This window comes from Alosa sapidissima, chromosome 8 (assembly GCF_018492685.1).
Source record: "Alosa sapidissima isolate fAloSap1 chromosome 8, fAloSap1.pri, whole genome shotgun sequence".
In the NCBI taxonomy this organism is placed as follows: Eukaryota; Metazoa; Chordata; class Actinopteri; order Clupeiformes; family Clupeidae; genus Alosa; species Alosa sapidissima.
The window spans coordinates 25,495,764-25,522,223 of record NC_055964.1 but is presented as its reverse complement, the minus strand read 5'-3'; the positions used below and the strand labels follow the sequence as shown (position 1 = coordinate 25,522,223).

Sequence of the window (26,460 nt, the reverse complement as noted above, 5' to 3'; positions counted from 1 at the left end):
GCCAGCATGTTCATATCCAGCCAGCATGTTTTAGGGCAGTATGGGTTCTCGTTGTTTGACAGTGTTCGGCAAAAAGACATGTAATTCCCCTCGTGTTGTTTACATTCATTTTATCGCACCCGTTAAACTAATAATTATTATCGCACCTGTTAAACTCTCGCGGGGATGAAAAAGTCTGAAATGCAGACGTTTTCCTGAAAACACTTTTGTCCTCTGCCTTCGAGTGGATACTGTAATCTCCGGTAAGTGAAGGCGGCACACTTACATTTTTGTTACCCCAGAGCTAACTTGCAATGCAACTCGCTATAGGTAGGTAGGCCTACTAGTTAGCCTCAATTAACAACCGGATCTCCTTATATGGGCAAAGATGGCAGTTTTGGTTATTTTTTGTAGGCGAACTTCAGAGGTCTATTATGCAGTTGCACAAAGAACCCACAAGATGGCCCTATTTCAACAAATATGGCTTAAGCTGTGTTCAACTTATCTGGCAGGTACACACATTAAAAGGTGCTCTAAGCGATGCTTAGCCTACTTCCAAAACTCCAAAGCTGCTTGCTGTCAGATTTGGTTCCGAGGGAACAAGTTCAGTGCATCAACAACAATCAATAACAGTTTGTGTTAATCAATTAAATTCCCAACAATTTCACAGCAGCTAGTTCTGGAGTAGGCCATTCGTCTAGCCCGCTTGCTTACGACGAGACTCAGGCTGCGCAGTTGGCACCCGCTTCTTATTTGGGTTTTGGGTTTTTGAAATTGAAACTAAGTGATCGTGTATGTGTAGAGTGTATTTCATACACAATCTGGCAACCTTAATGCATCAATGATTTTAAAATGAAATTTGATGGCCATGCAAATTACGGGAGTTTTCCGGGAGAAATAACAAAACGGGAGGGTGCTGGGAGATGACCTTGAAATACGGGAGAAACCCGGGAAAAACGGGAGTGTTGACAGGTATGGATTTGCTGGAACAGTTTGTTATGTTTTTATGGGCTAGGTTTGCCCAGGTTGTTTTTGTTGCCGTTTTTGGAGCCTTGGCAGACCACAAAGATCACATTTTTTTACAGTGTATTCAGGACGCAGGCAGCTAGCGGATGGTTAGGTGATGTTTGCAGTAAGTGACATAAAATGTTTTAGCCTAAAAAACGCGTGGCATCGCTTAGAGCACCTTTAATGCCTGAGACTGTTTAGGATCCTGCGGAGAAGACTACAGGACATATTGAATTGACAATTAGACTTTTAATGGAATGTCAGCATCATATTTCATACACAGATTAAAAGTTGTATCTATATACACATTAAGGCACAAACATGACACAAACTGTATCTATTTCCTACAATTCCCATAGCAGCCTGACAATGAAAAGCCCGTCAGGAGTCCCTAAGAATGTGTATGTTACAAAGCATTATAAGGTTGTATTAACAGCATACTGTGACATTTGTAACATCTCAGGTTAGTGTTCTAACTGTAAACAATCTGGTCAATGATTGGTCACTGGCATAGGCCACTGGTAAACAAGACATCCTGTTGGCAGTGATGTGTAACTATCTTGACTGGTGTTCCTGTAGGAAGCGAGTCATGTAGTTGGCAAGAGCCTGTGCATCCTCCACAGTCACAGCATTATACAAGGATGCCCGAATGCCTCCAACTGACCTGAGAGAGCGGGATAGAGGAAAAGAGAGAAGGAGAGAAAGGAGAGAAAAAAATGAGCAATCAAAATAATGACAGGAGAAGGGAAAATAAAGTATTAGTAGACTAATAACAAACGCAAAACAATGAAACAGAAAACTCAAAACACAGAGCTCCAGCTATTTCAGCAAAACACACACAGTTTTCCATGGTAGGTACCTGTGTCCCTTAAGAGAGATCATGCCAAGCTTGGCAGCTCCATCCAGAAACTTCTTCTCCAATGCTTCGTCGCCCTGGCTGCTACCCACACGGAACGGCACATTCATCCGACTGCGACAGTCTGGATCCACAGGGCACCTAGTGAAACAGTAAGGCAGTAACCAGGGTAACAGTGTGAGCATTCTGAAGCCAAACACGTTGAAAGCTCGGTTGTAACCATGACTACTGGCTGAAAGGACACATAATGGCACACAAGTCCTGACAGCAAGCGAGCATCTTACTATCGCAAAGCATTGATCGCTCTCTGTCCATACTGAATCCACTTCTCTTACGTCATGTTCCTCCTCATTACAACAAGTCTCATGCTCAATATCTCATATCTCATTTCAATGCAAGAGACATAAAACATAAACAGGGAGATTGCAAAGACATTCTAATTCAAAATAAAGCAATTAAACTGAGTTGTGTCACTGACAGCCACTTGCATCACATTCAGTTAGGATAGGAACCGTCAGAGTGTAAGTAATAATCGTGTCTCTTACGAGTAGAAGCCATTGGAGGTACTAATGACATCATAGATGAGAGAGGACTTCTGCTTGTTGAGATGTTCCATGGCTTCTGTTCCACCGTTGTTCTTGATCCACTCCAGAACCAGGCCCATAATGTAGATACTGAGATAAGGGAGATGGATTGGTAAGGATTTTGTGTGTGTGTTCAATTAAAAAAAGTGATTGATGTTTAGAGCTTTGAGCTTTGTTTTAAGCTTTGATTTCTTGGGACTAGTGGGTAGCAATACCTAACTAGTTTATTAGCAATACCATAGTGTTATTATATTATTACTTAATATGTATCAGTATGATTGGTTAGAGGATATTGTGTCAGTTCATGGCTCTCTGTGGTACTGTTTTTGCTGTGATTGATCGGTGCAGACGGCTACCTGAAGCAGGGTGGGGTATTGTAGAGAGAGCTGTTGCCAGCCTGAACCTGGTAGTCCAGGACAATAGGACACTCCTTCAGAGCCTTTCCCAGAAGGTCCTCACGCACGATCACCACCGTAACTCCTGCACACCCCACATTCTTCTGTGCACCAGCAAAGATCAACCCAAACTGGACAAACACACACATACACACACTTCAGCCAAACATTCAGTAAAGTAACAGCCAACAAATGTGTGCAAAACTGAAAAATTAATATAGTTAACAATGAAGAGGAAAAGAATAATGATTAGTAACAAAGTCATTAACAAATCTTAAATAAAAAGGCAAGTTTATTTTTTATCGCAAACATCAACATTATGTTCCTTACAAACAAGAATGGGAAATTTGGTTGGAGGCGAATGTCCTCCATTATTTTGCTTTGCTATAAAAAGCATTTCAAGTCACCCAAACAATAAATTAAATTGTCCAATCTAGGAGGCCTTTGAACCATCAGGTGCAGTTAGATCCTACGCTTCTCACCTTGGACACGTCCACGGGGCGGGACAGGAAGTTGGAGGACATATCGCTGACCAGCACTGGCCCCTTGGGGTCCGGGGTGAAGTTGAACTCCACACCATGCACCGTCTCATTGCAGCAGTAGTACAGGTAGGAGGCGTTGGGGTCCACCGCCCAGCTGCTGCTGTCTGGGACCTCTGGAGAAACAGTGTAGAGGGCACTGAGCTCTGGGGGGAGACGGTCTCTTCCACACATACACACTGAGGCATGTCTGGCAGAACAAGAAATTGAGTCGTCAAGCACATGCTTTGTTAAATGAAGCGAACCCAAGAGCTGCTTTTCTGTTTTGAATTGTAGCATTTATTCAAAACAGCAAATACATAAAGGATACAATGCGCCCATACGTTTGTCTTATACATTTAATTCCTGATGGGGAAGCACAGGAAGACACTGTAGACTGAAAGTGCCATTGACAGAAATCTCCTTTCACATGGCAAAACTGATACAACGTTACAGCTAACTGATATTCGCTACAAGGAACTGTGATATACAGGAGCCAAGAATGAACTCGTATGCACGTACGCACGCACCCTGCAAGGAACAAGGTCATATATAACAATGGATAATGTGTCAGTACAAACGTTCATTCTAAAACATGTACCAACACGACAGGATAACAACTTCCTCCTACGCAATCTACATCACTGAGAACACTGTGAATGATGGAAAAGGTTTGTATGCACACATACATACATTACACTTATATATACAAAACACACTTCAAAATTCCACAGCCCCATACAGGCTTTTGGACCATACAGGAAACTGACTATGTTACAATTAATTCAACCTTGCCATTTTGTTAGTAGGGAAGACTTCTCTGTTCTGAAGCTAGTCTTTCTATTTCTATGCAAACTGGGTCACAGTAAGAAGATATGCTGTTCTTTCACATACATGCACATACTTACTGGTGTAAGAGTCAAGCTTGGGGTGCACCACGTTGACCTTGCCATATTTCTCAGCTTCTTTGGCAGCTTTGGCCGACCAGGTTCCTGTCACTATGTAATCGGCCTGCCTCTCCTCCTTCAGACCAATCAGGTTAAGAGGGACAGCACTGAACTGGCCAGACCCGCCCCCTTGCAAAAAAAGGACTTTGTAGTTGTCTGGAATCTTGCTGTGGACACAGAGGGAAAGGAATGCCTTGACTGATGAAATGAGCATGTGGTTCCAATTTGACAAAATCAGTTCAGTTTCCAATTTGACAAAAAATAAATCTCTTCTCTTTCTGCGTAAATTAAGTATTTGAACAAACATCTCAATCCCTCTGTTGTGTACGTATAAATGCCCCACTACACTCCTCAGTCCTTTAGCAGAGTTCAGATCATTGTAACAATTTCCGCCGCACAGAAATATGCCTTCTGTGATTGACATGAGGACTGTGATTAGAGGACACTATGCTGCAGAGAGCACTGTGAGGAGAGCTGCAGAACCCTGTGGAGGCCACTTACAGAAGCTCCCTCAGCAGGTTTTCAGTGGTATTGATGATTTTGGTGAAATCTGCAGACCTGTGGCTCATCTCTAAAAGAGAAGACAATGTGGGCCAAGCATGAAACCACTAATTAAACGGCACTAATGGCTTCCATATCAATTAATCTAAACCAGACCTCATAATGTAGCCCTTTACTCACCAAGGACACTGATGCCGATGCCATTGTAGTTTGTTAACTCTTTCTGAGCTTGAAGCAAAACCTACAAAATGGATCAGATGTGGTGGGTTATGCATAATTCACACATTCAGTCCTATATCAAAGCTTTAGCTTCAGTTCAGCCTCAACTCATGCACACCTTCATAAAAAAAAATAATGCAATGTAAAAATGCAATTCCATTGCATGTGCTCTTTGCAACAGAACTCTATGAGAAGAGTAATTACAACATTTTAATCGAATCGTGTTATATGGATCACAATATCATTACGGAGATATCGCCCCAATTATGCGGAGTCAGAGAAAGCATTCAAAAAGCACTGGGCCATGGAAAACTGGGAATTGCGACCTCCTGTGTTCAGACAGCAACATTACAACATAGGATTCCTGAGAAAATCAAAGGATGATGCAATTTACAACATGTCGGAAGAAGCTACTTTCCCCGACCTGAATGCGTAACCTGACTACAACACAATTTCAGCAAAACATTTACTGTCGAGCATTGGGTTTCTTGCTGTACCTAACACGAATTAAATTTTTCATTGAAGCACACTGTAACAAATAACATATTGCTATCGACACAAGATAGCCTACATCCATCCATCCCGGTGTTTTAAATGTCAAAAAGCAGCAGGTTTGCATTAGAAAATATCTGCATGAATAGTGGGCCTAAACTCTCTTTGACACTTAATCAAAATAGTACTTTGTATTTTGTAAGCTTGTGTGTTGCTGTGCATCAACTAACTAGGCTAGCCGATTCATTCATTCACTGAATAATAAACTTACAGATTGTGGTAGTTTTGCAGGTCCAGCTCCAAAGTTGATAGTTTGCTTGCTTTCCATGATCAATTTAGATGTGTAGATTGGGGTTTTCACAAAAGCTAGCAGAGTTTCAGACTGGGACACAAACCGACTGGCGTGCCCTACTTTATAAGATCCCCAATGTTCGGTCCAGTGAGTTTATGCATGCTCGGTCTCCTCTCTGACAACAATTATTCCTTATAGTTCTGTGATTGGTCGTTTTCACATGCCAACTTTTGATTGGATAACAGGGATTTTTGAGCATTTGATTGGTCTCACTCTTCACGCCACTAGAACGTGATCATTGCTTTCAACTTGCCTACTACCATGGATGACAAGAAGAACATTTTCTATGCAATCTTGACTAGACAATTCTTGGCATAATAAACTACGTAATACAGCAGCCTCCTGCCTTTTAGATAATACTCAAAATAGCCTACTTTTTCAAGGGAGCATGGAATCATGTGCAAACCCCTCCATGCATCAGCTTTTTAAAATCTAAAACAGCCTAAAACTCCAATAAAGCTATAGAGAATAAATAAGCTACCACACATCAGACATTTCAAAACAGTTCAAAAGTGCCACCAAAAATAGACAATTGAGTAGACTATGGGTGAGCAAGTAACTGGGATTAGCCTAAATAAGTATGGAGGTGTGAGAGATGCTGTGTGTGTGTGTGTGTGTGTGTGTGTGTGTGTTTAGCTTGATGCCTTTGAGCACAATTAAACTTTTGACAAGTTTTGACCAAGACGCCGTCGATGAAGCCTGTTGATCAATCCAGACAGGAAAGTAAATGGTAATGGAGCAGAAAATTGGAGGATTGTGTTTGTTATGACACGCAAATTCGTGAAGCATTCCATATTTTGGGGGGCAGCCATGGTCTACTGGTTAGGGCTTCGGACTTGTAACTGGAGGGTTGCCGGTTCGAACCCCTACCAGTAGGAACGGCTGAAGTGCCCTTAAGCAAGGCACCTAACCCCTCACTGCCCCCCGAGCGCCGCTGTAGCAGGCAACTCACTGCATCGGGATTAGTGTGTGCTTCACCTCACTGTGTGTTTACTGTGTGCTGAGTGTGTTTCACTAATTCACGGATTGGGATAAATGCAGAGACCAAATTTCCCTCAAGGGATCAAAAGAGTATACTATACTTAAATATCACAAAAAGGTGTTTGATTAGGGATACTGTTTAAAAGAAACCAAGTCCCACCTAAGCCAGGCAAACACGGTTTTCTGACATGGTAACTCACAATATGTGTTTCAACTAGAGTCCGATTGTTGTTGTTCAGTGTTCTGGATCTGAAACATTACTGTATCTTGAGCCAGTATTTTGCCCACAGGACAAACTGGACAGACCAGGTTCAACATTTTGCCACTTTGTCGGATTCATCTGATTCTGGCCTAAAATCGGGTCAAAATGGAACAGTGTCAGCTCCAATCAGAGGCTGCATGCATAATTTTGCAGTATTTTTAAAATACAACCTAGCAAACAAACCTTTCCCGTAAACATATAACAAAACTATTCCAGCCAATCAATGGTAAAATGGAGGGGGAGTTTAGGTATAGGGGATTGGTGAGTTCGCTCTCCAGTGTTTTGTCAGTGTTTGCCTGCATTGTTCAAATATCAACAGACATAGTTAGGGAAAGTCCGCCAATCTGCAAAAGAAATTCATACCAATAGCTTTTTTTACTATGTGTTCCTAGGTGTCTAGTAACACCTCCCAATTTATCCACGGCCAAATCCTCGGGGAAACGCCTGGAGAGCCAGTCAAGTTTGGGGTGCCAGAAGTCACATGTTCAGAGTTGAGATTCTGTTTTTTCAAGAGTTTTTTGAATAGAATAGCTTCTTGAATTTAGCTTGAATCTATCAAGCTAAATTCTGACTTCAAGTCGAGATCCCCTCTCTTTGTAGCTGGTGATTCCAGATTTTGGGTTAGTTGTTGACAAAATATGCTACCACACATAGGCTGTGAAAGACATGATGGACATTATCATATCAAAAAAAAAATAATACGTTACTGTATGCAGCAAGACCCGACAGCCACATAGGTGCAGCACAAACATGCCCTTAGTAGGCTGAGTAATATTAGTTTACACCACATCAGTGAATTACTCCATAAACACTGTACTGTTAACCCAAGCGAAAGTAATCACAAAACTCGGATAAGGAAATAATTAGTTGCAATTTGAACCATTTACTTGTTATTTGTAAGCCACCAACACAACAAGTGGAATAAGTCCATGTCACTAGATGCAGGGAATACAGGATGCTTAAAGGTTGTATCAGCGATTTCAGGCCCAAAAAAGGCCAACATAAATAATCACAGCTTATGCTAGCTGCCTGCCCCATAAGCAGGCCGTCAAAAAAATGCTACCAACAAGGGTTGGCAACCCCTCAAAGGCAAAATAAAGTGTTTCAACAAATAACCGACGAGATGCGCGTTCAGGAGAGGGAGGGAGTAGCTCGCTCGCTCTCTGTTTTGTTTGAACATCAACAGAAGTGGCGTATCCCTGTTATCGCTGATACAGCCTTTAAGTTGACATTTGCGTTTTGTTGGATGTTTTGTGTGTCCATCTCTCCTTTGCGTTGCCCATAATGTGTCTCATGTGATGAATTAAGTACAGAGTGGACGGTATGCATGAGGTAACACGCGACAACAAACTCAGTGAAACAGTCGTGAGCCAGCAAAGACATGTGACACCACCGAGAGAGAAAAGGTCACATGGCAAAAATTAACCTCTGATTAAAGGCTATATGCAGAGGAGTCGTGTGAGTATGTCTGTCAAAGTGAGTGTGTGTCAGTGTGCATTAGATATCTCTCTTACCACACATATCACAAAATCACTGTTTTTATATGGGAGCATGAGAGGGACAGTGAGAGAGAGTGAGAGAGAGCTAGAGAGAGAAAGAGAGAGAGTCTCAGGGTCCAGATGAAAGGAAGTTCAGCTCAGCGTGTGTGGGGTCAGTGAGTGGCTGTGTCCGGCGGCGAGCGCGTTTGAACGCAGCAGGGAAGGCGCCCCTGAAAGCCCGTCTGAAGTTGGCCCCCATGAAGGCATAGAGTAGCGGGTTGAGGGCCGAGCTGGCGTAAGACATGCAGTGAGCCCAGATCTTCAGCTTGTAGAGGGTGTAGCTGCGTAGTGGGGCAGCCGGGTGCAGAGACTGCAGGAGCAGCAGCACTTGGATGGGCCCCCAACAAATGGTGAAGAGCAACACCATCACCACCACCATGCGGGAGACCCGCGAACGCACCGCCTCTGAGTGCTCATACTGCACATGGACCTGAAATTAAAGGTATGGCACACGTACATACATACATACACACACACACACACACACACACACACACACACACACACACACACACATACATACATATGCACACACACACACACACACACACACACACACATCAGCAGGTGGTGAAGAAGGCAAGATGACACAGGAAACCATGAACAAGCAGCTCAATTGTAGATGTATAGAGTGATACAAATAAAGTCTCAAACACAGTTTGATACACTACAAATCTGAAATCCCACCCATATGACTCGCCATGTGTGACACCGTAAAATACACACAAACATGGATACGCAAAAACAAGACAACACCATCATGTGGGACACTTCAAACCTATCACATCATCATGTGGATCGCAATCACAAAGATTCCATCATATGTACAGCACACCGTAATCCTCTAGCACTCTGCTACAACATCAACACTTGACAAGAGTTGAATCAGATCATCATCTGGAAACTAATACCTCCATCATGATGATGATGATGATGATGATGAAGATGATACATATTTTGATGTTTGATGTTAAAACTGATACTGGAATGGCTCAGACCTGGTAGTTGTTGTCCGTTGGCTCCACACTGGGGCGGCCCATACGTTTAAGCATGCAGGCATAGCAGAAACAAATGGTGACCAGCGGCAGCAGGTAGACCGCCAGGAAGGTGTAGAGGATGAAGGTCCTTTGGAGGCTTGGGGAAGGGAAGGCTTCAGTGCAGTACGTCTGTGGGCCAAACCAGTAGCCTGGCTCTAGACGCTGGTACACAGCCACTGGCACAGACAGCAGCAGGGAACCTGACGGGGCCACAGCATGAGGCCACATCACTATAGACCCTTTCAAGGGAGTTCCATTATCAGCATCATAGTTGGCCCCACAAGGCTTCCGTTTTAACATTCCATATGTTATGTAAGGGATAATGTATTGTCCGCCGGTAATTATCCGCTGCGTGTCGGGGTTCTGTTCTCCCTGTCGGGACTTATTATGACCGCCGCGCAGCGAAGCGGCGGTCATATACACTGTAAAAAAAAACCTGTAGTTTTTACAGGAAAATGCTGGCAGCTGTGGTTACCAGAGTATTCCTGTAAAAAATACAGCAGCACAGTAAATAACTTTACTGACAAAATATGTAAATTGATTTACAATGAATGAATGAACGGATGAATCCCATTAAAAACTGTTAAGTCTACAATGTTTTTTTGTTAATTTCGCATAACTGTGATGTATATAAATAGACCATTCCCTGTATTTTTCACATGTGATAATTGCTTATTGTGCATCAATAAATGATCAAATTTACAGGGAAATATCAAACAAAGAAATAGTTTAAAATGGTAGTGCAACAGTAAAACTTTGCATTTTAAATGGAGTTGTTCTGTATATTATACATAAAATCTATTCATAATATGCTATATTTTTATGTTTTAATAATCAAGTTATAATGTAAAATTTACTTATAAACCTGCAAAATGAATTCTAAGCCTACACCAAAACATGTAAATACACAGCTTAAGAAAAGATAAGAGGAAAATGTCACTTTTGGGAATTTTATTTAACAGCCATCGTCAATAGTTGTAAACAATTCGATGCATTTTTTTTAACATACAACATGCAAAGAAGCTACATGTAATGGTTCTTTTAGCTCAACTGAATCAATTAACAAAGTTTAAAGGAGAATTCCGGTGTGATATTGACCTAAAGTGTATTGAAACATGATACCGAGTGTGAACGTATGTCTCATAGCCCATCTCGACTTGTCCCCTGCACTCCAAAATCTGGCGCTAGTTAGCCGATGCTACCAACAACTTTTTCAGTAGTGGTGCTTCGGCATCGGGCTAGCCATGCAAATAAATCACTGTTTTACACCCATTTACGAGGCTCAATGTATCTCCACACTTCATTGGTAGACTTCCTAGGGCCCTGACATTTAAAACGAGACATTGAGAACTTTGAAAAAGCACTGGTAGTTTACTTACAAGACGATTTATACAGACAGTATCTTCACGAAGTTTAACGTTTGCAGCCATCTTGAATTTAGTCACGATAAGTCGAGCAATGAGTAAGAATGAACAGGTATGATAAGGGATCAGATTCCAAAAATAATTCAGTGGAAATGCATGGATTCCAGTTTCTTCCAGTAGCAGCAACTGGAATCCATGCATTTCCACTGAATTATTTTTGGAATCTGATCCCTTATCATACCTGTTCATTCTTACTCGTTGCTCGACTTATCGTGACTAAATTCAAGATGGCTGCAAACGCTAAACTTCGTGAAGATACTGTCTGTATAAATCGTCTTGTAAGTAAACTACCAGTGCTTTTTCAAAGTTCTCAATGTCTCGTTTTAAATGTCAGGGCCCTCGGAAGTCTACCAATGAAGTGTGGAGATACATTGAGCCTCGTAAATGGGTGTAAAACAGTGATTTATTTGCATGGCTAGCCCGATGCCGAAGCACCACTACTGAAAAAGTTGTTGGTAGCATCGGCTAACTAGCGCCAGATTTTGGAGTGCAGGGAACAAGCCGAGATGGGCTATGAGACATACGTTCACACTCGGTATCATGTTTCGATACACTTTAGGTCAATATCACACCGGAATTCTCCTTTAAGTGCCAGGCGCACAACAACAGCCCACACTCTCCCTGTCTGGAATGTTCCACAGTACGCCATAAAACAGTTGGATGTGTTTTCTTTTCAACGTATACAAACAACATGCAAAGAACCTACATGTAATGGTTCTTTTAACCTTGACTGAATCCAAGTTGAAATAATCCAGAAGACAAGCCTCTCTAAATCTGGACATTAACCTCTTTAAATCTGAACATATTTCTGTCACACAAAGTTTAAGTGCCAGGTGCATAACAACAACACTACACTCTCCCTGTCTGGAATGTTCCACAGTATGGCATAAAACTATATCTCCATGGAGACAATCAGGTGATGCCAACAGGCCAAATTACAGATCAGATCTGTGGAGAGGTGAGCCCCCTCACAGTTTGTTAAGGTATTTTTTGCAATAAAAACAGCTCTAATTGAATAAATGAAAGGTAAATAAGTTTTATACCATACTTTGGAACATTCCTGCAAAGTATAAGATCTTCATGAAACAAGAAGATGGCAGACCCTCTACCAGAAGTTACATAGTGCACCTTGAAGACTTTAAAATAAAACTTACATATTGTGCCTTAATTACCATAATACACATCATGGATTTAAACATAGCAAAGACTAACAGTACCTCTTCTCAAACAAACAGTCAGAGTCCACAGAAAGAGTCCATATTTAGGCACACCACTCGTGATCAGAGAGTTCCTGTATCAGGGTGAGGACGCGAGGGTTCAAGTTGAGATGACGCTTGGAGTTTTTGTTCTCTACTTTGGTTCCTTTTTCTGGGTTTATCAAGAAAAAACACCTGTAGAATAAAAGCATATTAAGCATTTTAATTGATCAGTAAAAAAAAAAAAAAGTCTGAATCCGGGTCCGAGCCCGGCCGAGACTCAAGAGCCAGACCAAGACCGAGACTCAGGCCACACCAAGAGGCGAGGCCGAGAGTCAGCTTGAGTCCGGCTCTTAGTCTGGGTCTGACTCTCAGTCTTGAGTCCCGGCCTTAGTTAAAGGAACACTCCACCGTTTTATGAAATTGGGAAGCACTGCTACTTGGACGCAGAGATTGTCCTTGCTGTAGCGAGTGAGAAAAGTACTTATGTGTAGCATGATATCTCTGCGCCCAAGTAGCAGTGCTTCACCTGTGCTTTGCCCCAATATAGTCCCAAGTCAATACCTGCCCAGGAGATCACCTCCTCTTAATCTGCATTGCCATTTGAACTCGTGAAGACGGAGGACACAAGATGTAATTAGGGATTTTTGAATAAACCCATTGTATAAAACTGTGGCATGTTCCTTTAAAGGAATTATCTGGAGTAAAATGCACTTTAGATCAATTTACAGATGATTGGGAGTACAAACATTGAGTTGACATCAAAATCATGTCATTTGGATGTGTTTTGAGAAAGTTCGATTTTACCGTTTTTAGTCAAAACTCGTTAGCCTGGAAGTGACCCGGGCATGTCATTTCGCCGCTACAAAACGCTATTTTTATACCTCTTCTACAGTTCCAAACATTACACTTACGTGGTAGTGAGTAGAGGGTCCCTAAAGCCAAACCGAAAGCCAAAAGTGTAATGTTGTTTGGAACTGTAGAAGAGGTATAAAAATAGCATTTTGTAGCGGCGAAATGACATGCCCGGGTCACTTCCAGGCTAACGAGTTTTGACTAAAAACGGTAAAATCGAACTTTCTCAAATCACATCCGAATGACATGATTTTGATGTCAACTCAACGTATGTACTCCCAATCATCCGTAAATTCTAAAGTGCATTTTACTCCGGATAATTCCTTTAAAGGGATATTCCACCATTTGGGGAATTACTCATTTTCCACTTCCCCTTGAGTTAAACAATTGATTTTTACCTTTCTCCAGTTCATCCAGCCGTTCTCCGAGTCTGGCAATACCACTTTTAGCTCCAGCCTAGCATAGATCATTGAATCGGATTAGACCATTAGCATCTCGCCTCCTAGCATCCCGTTTAAAAGCGATTAAGATTTCCGGTAATTTTCCTATTTAAAACGTATGTCCTCTCAAGTTAGAAGATAGATAGATAGATAGATACTTTATTGATCCCCAGGGGAAATTCAAGAAATTGTAATAAGACCAATGGAAAATGAAACATGGCGATTTTCTAGGCTTGGAACTATACTCTCATTCCAGCGTAATAATCAAGGAACACCATGGGCGCAGCAGCACAATATCATGCAGCACCTTCCAACAAGGTTGAGCTGCAGCAGATAAATTGGTTAGTGACTGGATTATCACGCCTCAATGAGAGTATAGTTCCATGTCAAATCAGCCTAGAAAATCGCATGTTTCATTTTCTATTAGTCTTATTACACTCTCTAACTTGAGAAAAGACCAGTTTTAAATAGGAAAATTACCGGAAATCTTAGTCACTTTTAAACATGATGCTAGCAGGCGAGATGCTAATGGTCTACTCTGATTCAATTATCTATGCTAGGCTGGAGCTAAAAAAAGGTGTCGCCAGACTCTGAGAACGGCTGGATGAACTTGAGAAAGGCAAAAATCAACAGTTTAACTCAAGGGCAGGTTGAAAATGAGTGTAATTCCCCAAATGGTGGAACATCCCTTTAAGGTCCAGATTAAGACCGGGACCTCAGAACCAGACTCCAGGTCTGAGAAATTAGTAAGCCAAGTTTACTCACCTTTGAAGAAACTCCAGGGTTGAAGCCAGCTCAGATGAATAATGGATGTTAAAACAGTAGTAGCTCCCGAACATGAGGCACAGGGCAGAAATGAAGGAGGAGATGTTTGTGTTGATAAGGTTCCGATCCAGACTCAGCATGTACCTTGTTGAGGAATAGCAGGACTGTCCTATGAGCAAATTATTTAATAGGTTACATTAATAAGCGTTGCACTCACATGACAAATTCTATAAACAGCGCAATTAAAAATAGTGAGATATGAAACAGACTTACCACAGACAATAATAGTGGGTGTCAGAGGTACTTGCTCCAGTTGGACCTCTTCTACCAGACATGTATCTTCTACATGGAAGAACATGGACTCCTCCTTCTCATCAAAGTAGCTTAGCAGAAGCAGGATCATCTCGATCACATCATCTGAGCAGCCACTCTGCGGTCCCCGCATCCTCTGAAGCCTTGCATAATTCTGAAGGAACCTCTTGCTCTTGTTGACACAAACTGTGGTCATGTAGTCGAGCAGCCTTTTTCCCTTCAAATCCAAATTCCGTGTGAATGTCTCTTTGAGGTCAATCCCAGTGAGTTCCTTGAAGTGGATCGACATGCCAAGTTCATCAAACCAAAATGGCCACTCCTCTCTAAGGCATTTGATACTTTTTCCCTGGTTGACATGTTGACGCTGTGTGTAAAAAGTGGACTTCATTAGACATTTTACCTCCTCTGAATTGGCATCAGACTGTTGGAACATCACTTTGAGTTTTTCCATCTTTTGCTGCTGGCTCTCTTGAGTTTCTTCAAGGGGCAGGAATTTTACATTCCATTTAACACATCCATAAGTGTCCTGCATTGCTGCTCTCTCTTCTAATGGGATCTCGTCTGTGTGGTCTGAGACATCAGTCTGATGTTTTCTTTTTCTTATTTTGGGTGTTGAAGTGCGCCTCACATTTTCAATTCTGTTTTGCAACTGTTTGACAATCGAATGGTAGCCTGTTCCAACAATATCGCCCTCTATTACATCTTGCAGAGAACTGGGATATTTTGCCACCATTTTTTTTGCAACGTCAGTTGAATGCTTTTTACCTACATGAGGGCTTTTTTCCATCATCTCAGTCACAACAATCCGGATCATTTGCCTCCTCAGTCTTGGGCCTGGCCTTTTTCCCCTCTCCAGAGAATCCATCACTTCCTCTGGCATTTTCCCCCATGGAACTTCAAAGCTGTCGTCCCCCTGTGTGTCGAGTCCTGAGCTGCTGGATGAGGTTGACGTTGAACTTCTGGGTGAAAGAGAGAGCGATGACAGCGATTCCACAGATGATAGCTGTCCTGAGCTGTTCTCGGGAGTTTGGTCTTTAAATGACAAAAAAAAATAAGATAATGAATCACACTGTACACTGTATTACACAATGTCCATGTCTGCTTTGGATTTTGAATGGTTGTGTGTTATGTGGTGTTTTTACTCACATTTCTGTTTCCAAATAGAAATAAGCTTTCTGGCTTGCACAGGTCTTAGTCCGGTCATTAAATCTGCCTCTGTTACAAAGCGTAGATCCTCAGAGGTCTCGACTCCAATGGACTGTAAGTGCTCCTCCAGGATGTTTTTGTTCACCGCTGGAAGTTCTGGTAGGGCTTCCATAATGGCAACATCTAGGAAGGTTCGCTCTGAGTCACCCATATTTCCACTGAAGAAGAAATGCCAAACAGAACAGGAAAATATACATACATATATTAGTAACACTTATATTAATGTCAAACTATTTACAGTGAGAATTAAGTGAACTTTAAAGGACAATTCCGGCGCAAAATGAACCTAGGGGTTAATAACACATGTGTACCGAATTAGTCTATTCTCTGGGATATGTTTTCATGCTAATCGAATGTGACCAGTTTTACAACAAACCGCTAATAAGCATTTAATGCTGGTCTTCAGGGCACACGCAAAGTAAAAAGAAATCGCTATTTCTATACCACTGACAAGGCTCAAAATAGCATCACACTTCCACGGTAACATAATGAGGGGCCCTACATGTAAACCGAAGCTTTGAGAACTTTGTAAGTGTACAGACAGTTTATTAAAAAGATAGTTTAGAAACCATACCGCTCACGTATTCAGGCTGGCTCCATCTTGGGAAAACAAGTCACGTGACAATTCAGCTCACGTTGCACGACGCTGGACTGGAGCAACGCAAGCTGAACGGTCACGTGACTGTTTTTCCAAGATGTCGCCCGCTTGTATACGTGAAAGTTTAGAAACATAACCGATCTTTTTATTAAACTGTCTGTACACTTACAAAGTTCTCAATGCTTCGGTTTACATATAGGGCCCCCCATTATGCTATCATTGAAGTGTGGCGCTATTTTGAGCCTTGTCAGTGGTATAGAAATAGCGATTTCTTTTTACTTTGCGTGTGCCCCGAAGACCAGTGTTAAACACTTATTAGCGGTTTGTGGTAAAACTGGTCACATTCGATTAGCATGAAAACATATCCCAGAGAACGGACGAACTCGGTACACATGTGTTATTAACCCCTAGGTTCATTTTGCACCGGAATTGTCCTTTAATTGGACTTTATTTTGCCACAATGCTGTGTTTTAATGGAATGACCTGGTATCCATCAAGAATGTATGATACCAAAGGATAGAAATCGGGCAGGTCATTAATGTTCATACACTGCAACCCAAGACTGTCCTTCGTCACAGAATACAGATGGTATTCTGAGAGGAAGATGCCTTTGTGGATATCCATCAAAACATACACAGATGTGTCATTTTGAATCAAGATGAGTAGAAGTTCACCAAACTCCATATACTCATCATTTCTGTACACAAGAAACTGTCCTTTTTTATATGCAGTGCCCTTGTACTGAATGTCTGTGGTGACTGTGGTATTGCTTTCTGAAATGGCCAACTCCCTGACTGCATGTTTAATAGTGTCACTGTAGAGGTTGAGATAAAACGCACAGCTGTCCTTCACTTGCAGTAGTTTACTGCATTCTTGCCCAGCTAAAAGATATGCCTGATACATCTGATGACGCTCTGACAAAGTTAGACAAATGTTTTTGAAGTTTTTCAAGTGTCTGGCACATCTTTTAAAATAGCTGTGTTTACTTTCAAACCTTAGCGTCCACAGCCTTATCAATGGACCAAATTTCAACAACAGTGCTGAATAATGGCGCAAATAGTGGTGCTTGGGTTTAAGTTGAATTTCAGGAAACAACATCTTTCTTAACTCCAAATATTCTTGGATCAAGTTGTCAAGATATGCTATCTGTGACAAGGAAATGTTCTGAGCACAAATAAGTTCCACAATGTCTTTTAGCTGGAGAGCTAACTGCCATACTTCATCCTCATGGTTTTGCACTTTGTCACTGATCAAAACTGGTAGCAATCTCAAAAGGTTCCAGTTTTGAATGGCTTGCCCTGATAACTTGGCTCCGTCAGGCTTGACAGCACATGGCTTTGTGAGTGCTTCAGATCCTTTGTACCTAAACTGTTTGATGCGCCTGTTTAAGAGTGAGTATGTGAACCATTTTTTCTTTTTTATAATGTTCTTTAAGTACAGTGCTAGATCATATGACATGACTCCTTCAAAGAGGTCATGACCTAAACAAGGCGGGAGACCAGGCTGGCATACGTGAAAAGACTCAAGGGTGTTAAAGATAGAGTTTACCTTTATTCCTCTGACGCCTTGGATGTTGTCAGCCTGGAGATCAGCAACCGCCGCGTCATATGTCTCTGGGGTGCGTGGAGGACCACAGGCATTCGGATCAGCCTCAAACTCACTTCTTGAGATTTCACAGTACCTGCAAAAATATTGAGAGCGGCTGAAGTTCTCTGTAAACCCACCTATGCAATGAGAACCCAAGTTATCCCCAGCAATGCAGTAAAGACCCCCTTTTACTGTTTCTCCATCTACATTTATTCCGTCTGTCTCCAAGGATTTCAGATCTGCCAACAACTCTGAGAAAACTTTGGCTATTCCAAAACGCTTAAGGTCATTCTCAACACACAACAAGACTAAAAACATATTATCAGTATTTGAACGCAAATGAATGGGTAAATTTGCTAATGAAAGATAGACTGCAAGAACTTTGTGTGTCTTTTTCGCAGAACCCAGGGGATTCACAATTTCAAATGAATCTTGGTACAAAATCAGTTTGAGGCTTTCAGGGTTTTCATTAAAGAACTGGTGACATTTGAAATTTTGTCCATCATATAAATCTGTAAAAACCTCTGCATCAGGATCTCCAAACTGTTGTGACTGTGCATTCCTCCCTAAATGTGACTGTAAAAAGCTCTTTAGAGTTTCTGCCACTGGTATGTAGTAAGCACATTTTTGTGTCATGTTTTCATCCATTCCCAATGCCACTTTCTGGGGTTCTGTGTATTTAAACATCTTTGCGAATGTCTGATTTCTGAAGTATGTTGTTCTTAAGTGTCCCTGATGACAGGCAGAGAACAAATCTGCCTCTTTAATGCAGTCACAGATTTTAGTGACTGCTTCATCAGATAGGCTCATCTCATTTTTTAATAAAGAACATACTTTAGTTATTGTGTAGGCTTGACCTAACTCGTGCACATTTTGCATTTCCTCAACAATAGTTTGTATAGTAGAGGCAGGAATAAGCAGCTGTCCTTGCAGTTTAAGGTAAAAGAGACACATGTTTCTGAGATAAGACTGACTATCATTCTCTGGCATATCACTGGCCGCACTAGATGTTGGCATGGCTTCATGTGTGTTTTCTAAATCATCTGTACTGGCAATGACATCTGGGGGCTGAGGACGAGTTTCCCTGTACATGTCATCAATACTATCAGGGGAGCATGCTTTATGCTTCCTACACATGTGAGAAGTAAATGATGACTTTTTTGTAAACACATGCTTACAACCACTTACTGGACACGACACAGACCTGCCCTCTCCGATATGATCATTTAAGTGAGACACTAGCTCTTTCACAGTGTGAAAATGGCGGACACATAATGAAACTGCACATTTCAAATCCGCAACAACGGCTGTAGGAGCAGTTTGCGATGCAGGTGCATTGTGCACACGATAAAAATGGCCCTTGAAAGCTGAGTAAGTCGTAAATGTTTGACTACAGTTGGCGCCCACACATTTGAAAAGACAACGTGGCTCATTTCTATGCACTCTGCAATGTAGTACATAGCCTCTTAATGTATACAATTTCTTTTTACAAAAAACGCAGGTGATCATTTTTAGGATTTGAAGTGATTGTCTGTGCTTTTTAGCTGAACTACTAAGTTATCACACTTTAATCAAGCTAGCTAGCTAGTAGCTAACGTTACTGATCTTAAATATCAACTGGTGCTAGTTTACACCATGTGCTTTCAGCACACTTGTTCTCGAAAAAAGTAGGCTAAATGTGAAGCTTACCGTGCCAATTGTTCTTTTTCTGATTGAACAGCAGTAGACCCTCCAAAAAACGTGTGTTAAAATCGTGGATTTATCCTAAAAAATTCAAATGTCAAAGACGTGGTCCGAAGACTTTTGCCCTGCTCCTGTTTTCTCTCCAGCAAGCGCCGCTCTAGCTCGCTCGTTAATGACGTCAGCTGCAGCCTTGAACAAGGAGCTCGTGCTTCTCCCGCTTCTCCCGCCCTCACGTCCTCACGTCATTATCCATTCAGAGAGGAGCTTCAGTTGCTCACTATGAAATTCAAAATTAGGCGGACACAGTGCACAATGAGAGTACAAGGCCTACAAGTCTGTGGCTAAGGAGGCACTGTTTAACCTGTGACAATGTGCTCAAATTAGTAGGCCTAGGCTAAGTATCACATTAAAATCTAAAGACTAAAAACATACAAAATTATGGTTAGGACTGAACAGAGGTTTACTTTGCATATATCAATAATTTTAATTCATTACACACACTCTATAAATACAGTAGGCTATAGGCTACAAATAAATCATAAACAAATGTTAGTGAAGGCATGTTTGGTTGTTTAGCCTGTGATAATGACACAATGCTCAAAAATTAATTTCTTACAAACACACTACACAATATGCTACAAATAGCCTAAATTATAAAAAACAATGTTATTATAGGCTAATTGTGGCCTATATTTTTAGATATATTTTGTGAAAACATTTTTATTACCTCAATTTGCATCATTCATCAATCATATCAAAAGTACAGCATAAACGTGTAAAGTGGCTTACATATATTGTTTGTATTTTTAAAAACAACTGACTAAAAGTATAATTTTAACAATATTTACATGTCAAATTAACACAATTATTTTGTTATGAGTATTACAGTATTTCTCAGTTTTTGATAGCAATATATGTAGTTTTAACAAATAAATTTGATTATAATCACATGTTATTGTTGTAAATATAAAAAAATATTCTGTTTAATAGTTTACAAAAGTTCACTGTGAGTTAAACAAAAAATATATGTTTTTGGGTTTACAATACTTTTCTGTAGGGATTTCACATAGTTTTTATGTACATTTCACGGTCATTTTTTACAGTGTAGGTTTAGTCAGATTTTTTTTCTTTTTTCTTTTTCGCATGCCCAAATTTCCGTCAATGATTCCCGGGACACTGAAAGACCTGGGTACACGAAACTTGGTGGACATGTAACCCCACATGGATAGCATGGAACCATAATTTTTCGTTTTGATCTGTAGCCCCCCCGCTGGACTGGACACCCCGAAAGGAGGGTAGGGCAGACACAGTTTTCTGTGAATATCTCGAAAACCGTAGGGTTTAGGAGGACCATTTTTTGTTTTTGTATGTTGATCTCAAAGGGCCATGTCAACCCATTCCATAACCACTCATTTCATGTATAGCGCCACCTAGTTAAACACAAAAAAGTAAAAATGAGGTGTTGTAATCGCAGGTATCTGTGACCTAACATAGTCAAAACTGCACGAAATTGGAAGTGTAGGATCATTATGACACCCTCTGTATGCACGCCAAGTTTTGTGGAATTCCGTTCATGGGGGGCCACACAATACATTAATTTATGTTACTATACACCAACTGGCCTGTAGGTGGCCGGAGACAGTTTTCTGTGAATATCTCGAGAACCGTAGGGCCTAGGAGGTCCACCTTTTTTATGTATGTTGGTCTTAAGGGGGCATGTCAACCCATCCCATTACCACTTATTTCATGTATAGCGCCACCTAGTTAAAAATTAAAAAGCAAAAAATTAGGTGTTTTCATCACAATATCTCTGGCTGACAAGGTCAAAACTGCACGAAATTAAAAGTGTAGGATCATTATGACACCCTCCGAATGCATGCCAAGTTTTGTGTACTTTCGTTCATGGGGGGCCTTACAATAAAATAATTTATGTGTACATTTAGTGACCGTACACCAACAAGGATTCCCGGGACACTGAAAGACCGGGGTACACAAAACTTGGTGGGCATGTACCCCCACATGGATAGCATGGAACCGTCATTTTTCGTTTTGATCTGTAGCCCCCCCGCTGGACTGGACCCCCCGAAAGGAGGGTAGGGCAGACACGGTTCTCTGTGAATATCTTGAGAACCATAGGGCATAGGATGACCATTTCTTTCCGTATGTTTGCCTCCAGGGGTCATGTTAACCCATTTCATGTGCACACATGTGCACAAACAGATACACACACACACACACACATACATTCACAGTAATCATACGTATGACACATACTCACACAGTAGACATATGTACGCTTGCATGCACAGGCACATACGCAGGTACACACAAGCACGCACACACACACACACACACACACACACACACACACACACACACACACACACACACACACATAACATAAACATAACACAAACAATCAAGAATTTCTCAGAATTATGAACAGGCAAGATGGAGGTGGGGTTGTATAAAATGAATTTTACATGTGAAATCTATGAACTAATCATGTTTTGGTACTTGTTGTCTAGCAGATACCAGTGAGAATTGAGTGTGGATAATGCAATTTAGTGAGACAATTAGAATCATATATGCCTTTCAGCGTGATTTCTTTTTGTGGAAAAAATGTGCTGGACTGGGCGGCGGTCATATTTTGTACCGCTCTGCGGTACATCTAGTTTTCTGATAATTACCGGCGGACAATACATTATCCTGCTTATTACACGGCTACTTGCCAAAACGAGAAAAGAAACCTAACACAATGGGTCTTTAAAATTATTTTGCTACCGTTTCGTGTCTTCTGCTGACAAAATAAATAGTTCGCCACACAGATAGAACTTGACAGTTTCAGGTGTTGCGTGGCAACGTCTTACTAGCTTACTTTCCCTTTCAATGAAATTCCATTGCAATAAGCGAACAGACGTCTTGCGGAGGGATATGAAAGACGTTAATCAACCCGTTGCCATGGACAGCGGTGATTATATACTTTGCCGGTGATTTATGTAGATTTAACATAGGCCCGAACGTTGGGAAGGCCCATTCATGTGAATGGAACTTTCTGCAGCACCGTGTAATAACTTACTGTAATGCAGAGGAAGTAGTTTGGGAACCAAATAGAACGTTCCAGCATTGTTTTTGTTTTTATTGTTGAAAAGGTCTATAACACGAGATCCATTAATGCCTTATACTGTACAACATGGTAGAACGTCTAGAAGTTCATTAATTGTGTGTGTGTGTGTGTGTACATTTGCTTACCTATCCATATGGAGATGCTGACAGCCATGGCTAACTGTGGAGTCCTGTGGTGGAGGGACTGGAGAGGGTACACTGTCACATAAAAGCGATCCACACTCATTGCAGAAAGAGTGATGCAGGTTGCCTGAGCTGTCACCTATCAGACACAGATGTAGTATGTGTTCATGTGTAATAAAGACACATAACAACAGCTAAACTTCCAGTGCTTGGACTGGTTAAGTATAAAGGGCGAAAAGAGCATTTTGTATGAAGGTGTTTGGACCTATCCAAGGTGTTTGGGTTTGGCTGACCTGCTGTAGATAGTTGACCAACCGACACATGAAGTCTCCAAATACCCAGCTGGGCAGAGGGTAAAGAGTGGCCGTGAAAGGCACACAACAAACTAGGAACAGAATGTCTGTTGTGGCCAGATTCACTGCAACCAAAACATAACAGAACAGAGCTGAGAAACTCTCCGCAACCATGCAAAAATGTAATATGTTGTCTTGCTCTTTAGATTAAAAATAAGGACTTCACCAAAAACACTATGGATAACATTACATTCAGATTTTGTTTGCTGATCTCTCAAGAATCTATTATAAATCAGCATTAATAATTAGATGAGCTCCTATGTTACAGCGACTACAGAGATGTACTGTACATGCATTAGTGTCTCAGATGACTATACCTATGTAAATATTGGTGACAGTCTTCATCTGTTGTTGCTTAGCGACTACATAGATGACAAGGGAGTTACCCAGGAGTCCAAGGAGCATGATGAGAGCAAAGAACAGGGGCACCAACCAGGCATCCACCAACAAAGGTGGGTGCAAAGGGACATCATCACATCCAGCACCCCCATTACCTCTGCTGCACAGTGCGCCAGTTGTGCTGGTGACCTTCAAGCTTTCAGCCATGCTACACTCATGCACATTACACAAACATATACAGTACACACACACACACACACACACACACACAAACACACGCGTGTGCACACACACACACACACACACACAATGACATGGAGTAGGCTACTAACATTTCAGACATAGCCTATTCTTTGGAACACTTTCAATGTAAATTAATGACAGTCTCAATTATGTCTCATTGAACTCATGGAATTTTAACTCCACAGAACTATAAAAATGAACTGCAATTTTAGTTACACATTTTATATACATTATTCATCTGGATGATTCTACTCAATACTCACAATTCATTGTTCATATTAGCCTATCACTGACCCACATTGCTTTTGAGCAAAAAGTGCTAGCCTATCAATCTAACTTGGACTTCAGCCCATTGCCATACACTGATTAATCTTCCCAACATGAAGTTGGTAAATTCACATGTTAAACATAGGATTATTTTACCTATTAGTGTGTCCAGTTAAAGTCCTTACATTCATCCAGACGTATCTGCGGATTTTCCAGTTCATGGAGGTGCCATCGCTCTGTCACCTGTTGACTGAGCGGGGGAGAGCGGCAGCCGCATCAGGCTGCACATCAGGCAAAAAAGGAGGGGTGTGTAGACTATGTCTGAGTATGTACTTGTGTGTGAGCAAGAGGGAGGGAGAGAGATATGACTACACCACCCCCCCCCCCCACACACACACACACACACGCACACAAACTACTACCAAGAGTTTAAGAAAAATCATGAAATCATGTTAACAAGAAATTAACTCATTCCCACTGTACCTGGTAGACCACTTTCTGACCGGTACTCCAGTGGTGGAAAAGTACCGATTGAGAAATGAGAGGTGAGATGACTACTAGGCTACAAAACAACAAAGTGGGATATGGTCAATTAGCCTACTGCCCACCTGTTGACCTGTGTGCTAGGCTACAAGTTGACCTTTTTTGACTTCATAAAGTAAGCAAGATAGCCTAACACGGGATAATGCTTCGTTTAGACACCAAAATCCTACCATTAAAAGGTCCCTCTGTAACCAAGAATTTAATTTTCTTTGAATATTGATTATCAGGTGGTCAAAATTTACTGACGTCTCCTTTTTTGATCTTGCATACCGTTATGCCCAGATACTTTAGCTCTTTAGTTTTTACAGGAATATTATATAATGATCTTTAGCTCTTTAGTTTTTACAGGAATATTATATAATGATCTGTTGAAGAACCTAAGGAAAAAAGTTGTTAGGCCTACTGGACCCATGTGTCAACCTGGATGATGAAATCTATGTAGGTCAATCAGTAGGCTAAAACAATACCATTGGAGGCAGGTGGTTTTCCGGTAGGAGGGTGGGATGTCTCGTCGCAGCACAGACCATCGGGAGCGGAGTCGGTCTCCTCGGGAAAGGGGAGAGAGTAGTGGCGCAAATGGCGAGCTCTTGGATGAGGGTAATGGAGTGGAGACGGAGGGAAGTGATGGTAGTTTTCTTGGAAGTGATGTAGATTCTGTGGTAGAGATGGAAGCAGTAGACGAGGGAAATTCAAAACAGGAATGGCAGGTAAAAACGAATGGAAAGAAGAAAGACAACAAACGAGGTCATGATGATGTTCATAGAGTCAGATAAAGATAGCGAAGCAAAGCCAGTGGCAAGGCAAATCGACTTGAAGGTAAAAGTACAGTTCGATTCCCCTAGCTCAATCAACCCCCTGAAAATAACTAAAGCACTTCATGAAGCTGTAGGGACAGTAAGGGGTTACACCATTAAGGGATGGTAGCTTAATCATTGAGTGTTCCAACATTACACAGCGGGTTAAGTTACTTGGGATGAATGAGATGTATTGAATGGGAGCGTAAAAAACTACAGCTTGGAGTAGTAACAGGAGTGTCCACAGACTTGTCGTGCGAGGATATTTTGAGAAATGTGTCAGGAGCAAATGTGGTCAAATGTAGAAGGCTGATGTACACCCGAGAACAAGTTAAAAAGGAGAGTCTTTCCATTCTGTTGTTTTTTTGATGAGAAGGTACTGCCAATTAGGATTAGAGTTGGGTATATGAGCTTTCAAGTTCGTCCATACATCCCACCGCCACTGCGATGTTTTAAATGCCAGAAGTTTGGGCACGTGGCAGCCATTTGTAGGGGGGAAAAGCGATGTGGCAAATGCGGAGGAGAAGATCATGAGTACGGTCAATGTCAGGAAGGCGTTACCCACACAGCAGTAGACTCCTAGGCGGATCCGCCTGGTCATACAGGTTTAGTCAGATTTTTTCTTTTTTCTTTTTTCTTTTTCGCATGTCCAAATTTCCGTCAAGGATTCCCGGGACACTGTAAGACCGGGGTACACGAAACTTGGTGGGCATGTAACCCCACATGGATAGCATGGAACCTCCTGTTTTCGTTTTGATCTGTAGCCCCCCCGCTGGACTGGACCCCCCGAAAGGAGGGTAGGGCAGACACAGTTTTCTGTGAATATCTCGAGAACCGTAGGGTTTAGGAGGACCATTTTTTGTATTTGTATGTTGATCTCAAAGGGCCATGTCAACCCATTCCATAACCACTCATTTCATGTATAGCGCCACCTAGT

At 41.5% G+C, this 26,460-nt stretch overlaps 3 protein-coding genes across 9 annotated transcripts; all 3 read right to left on the bottom strand.

Annotated features, from left to right (window-relative positions):
* Window positions 1-1,216: 1,216 nt before the first annotated feature.
* Window positions 1,217-5,956, bottom strand: psat1 (phosphoserine aminotransferase 1). Its single transcript, XM_042100782.1, has 9 exons — window positions 5,771-5,956; window positions 4,969-5,029; window positions 4,789-4,858; window positions 4,249-4,454; window positions 3,305-3,477; window positions 2,784-2,953; window positions 2,389-2,517; window positions 1,847-1,984; window positions 1,217-1,651 (listed from the first exon to the last, which is right to left on the bottom strand). Exons 1-9 carry the CDS (start codon window positions 5,825-5,827, stop codon window positions 1,543-1,545), a joined length of 1,113 nt encoding a protein of 370 aa, XP_041956716.1. The 5' UTR covers window positions 5,828-5,956; the 3' UTR covers window positions 1,217-1,542.
* A 2,660-nt stretch (window positions 5,957-8,616) lies between these two features.
* kiss1rb (KISS1 receptor b) lies at window positions 8,617-26,195 on the bottom strand. Of its 4 annotated transcripts, none has more exons than XM_042100777.1 (8): window positions 26,089-26,195; window positions 25,197-25,383; window positions 24,343-24,436; window positions 23,655-23,884; window positions 23,278-23,402; window positions 22,988-23,123; window positions 9,631-9,869; window positions 8,617-9,062 (listed from the first exon to the last, which is right to left on the bottom strand). In XM_042100777.1, the coding sequence occupies exons 3-8, from the start codon at window positions 24,405-24,407 to the stop codon at window positions 8,703-8,705; spliced, it is 1,155 nt and encodes a 384-aa protein (XP_041956711.1). In that variant the 5' UTR covers window positions 24,408-24,436; window positions 25,197-25,383; window positions 26,089-26,195; the 3' UTR covers window positions 8,617-8,702. The 4 variants fall into 4 exon arrangements, with proteins under 4 accessions (XP_041956711.1, XP_041956715.1, XP_041956713.1 ...); XM_042100781.1 differs by having other exon boundaries at window positions 24,372-24,436; window positions 26,089-26,194; XM_042100779.1 differs by lacking the exon at window positions 26,089-26,195 and having other exon boundaries at window positions 25,197-25,449.
* LOC121715257 lies at window positions 11,562-19,914 on the bottom strand. Of its 4 annotated transcripts, XM_042100766.1 has the most exons (7): window positions 19,742-19,914; window positions 18,014-18,146; window positions 15,808-16,025; window positions 15,431-15,693; window positions 14,623-15,025; window positions 14,350-14,518; window positions 11,562-12,484 (listed from the first exon to the last, which is right to left on the bottom strand). In XM_042100766.1, exons 3-7 carry the CDS (start codon window positions 16,016-16,018, stop codon window positions 12,355-12,357), a joined length of 1,176 nt encoding a protein of 391 aa, XP_041956700.1. In that variant the 5' UTR covers window positions 16,019-16,025; window positions 18,014-18,146; window positions 19,742-19,914; the 3' UTR covers window positions 11,562-12,354. The 4 variants fall into 4 exon arrangements, with proteins under 4 accessions (XP_041956700.1, XP_041956696.1, XP_041956699.1 ...); XM_042100762.1 differs by having other exon boundaries at window positions 14,623-15,693; XM_042100765.1 differs by lacking the exon at window positions 15,808-16,025 and having other exon boundaries at window positions 14,623-15,693.
* Window positions 26,196-26,460: the final 265 nt, after the last annotated feature.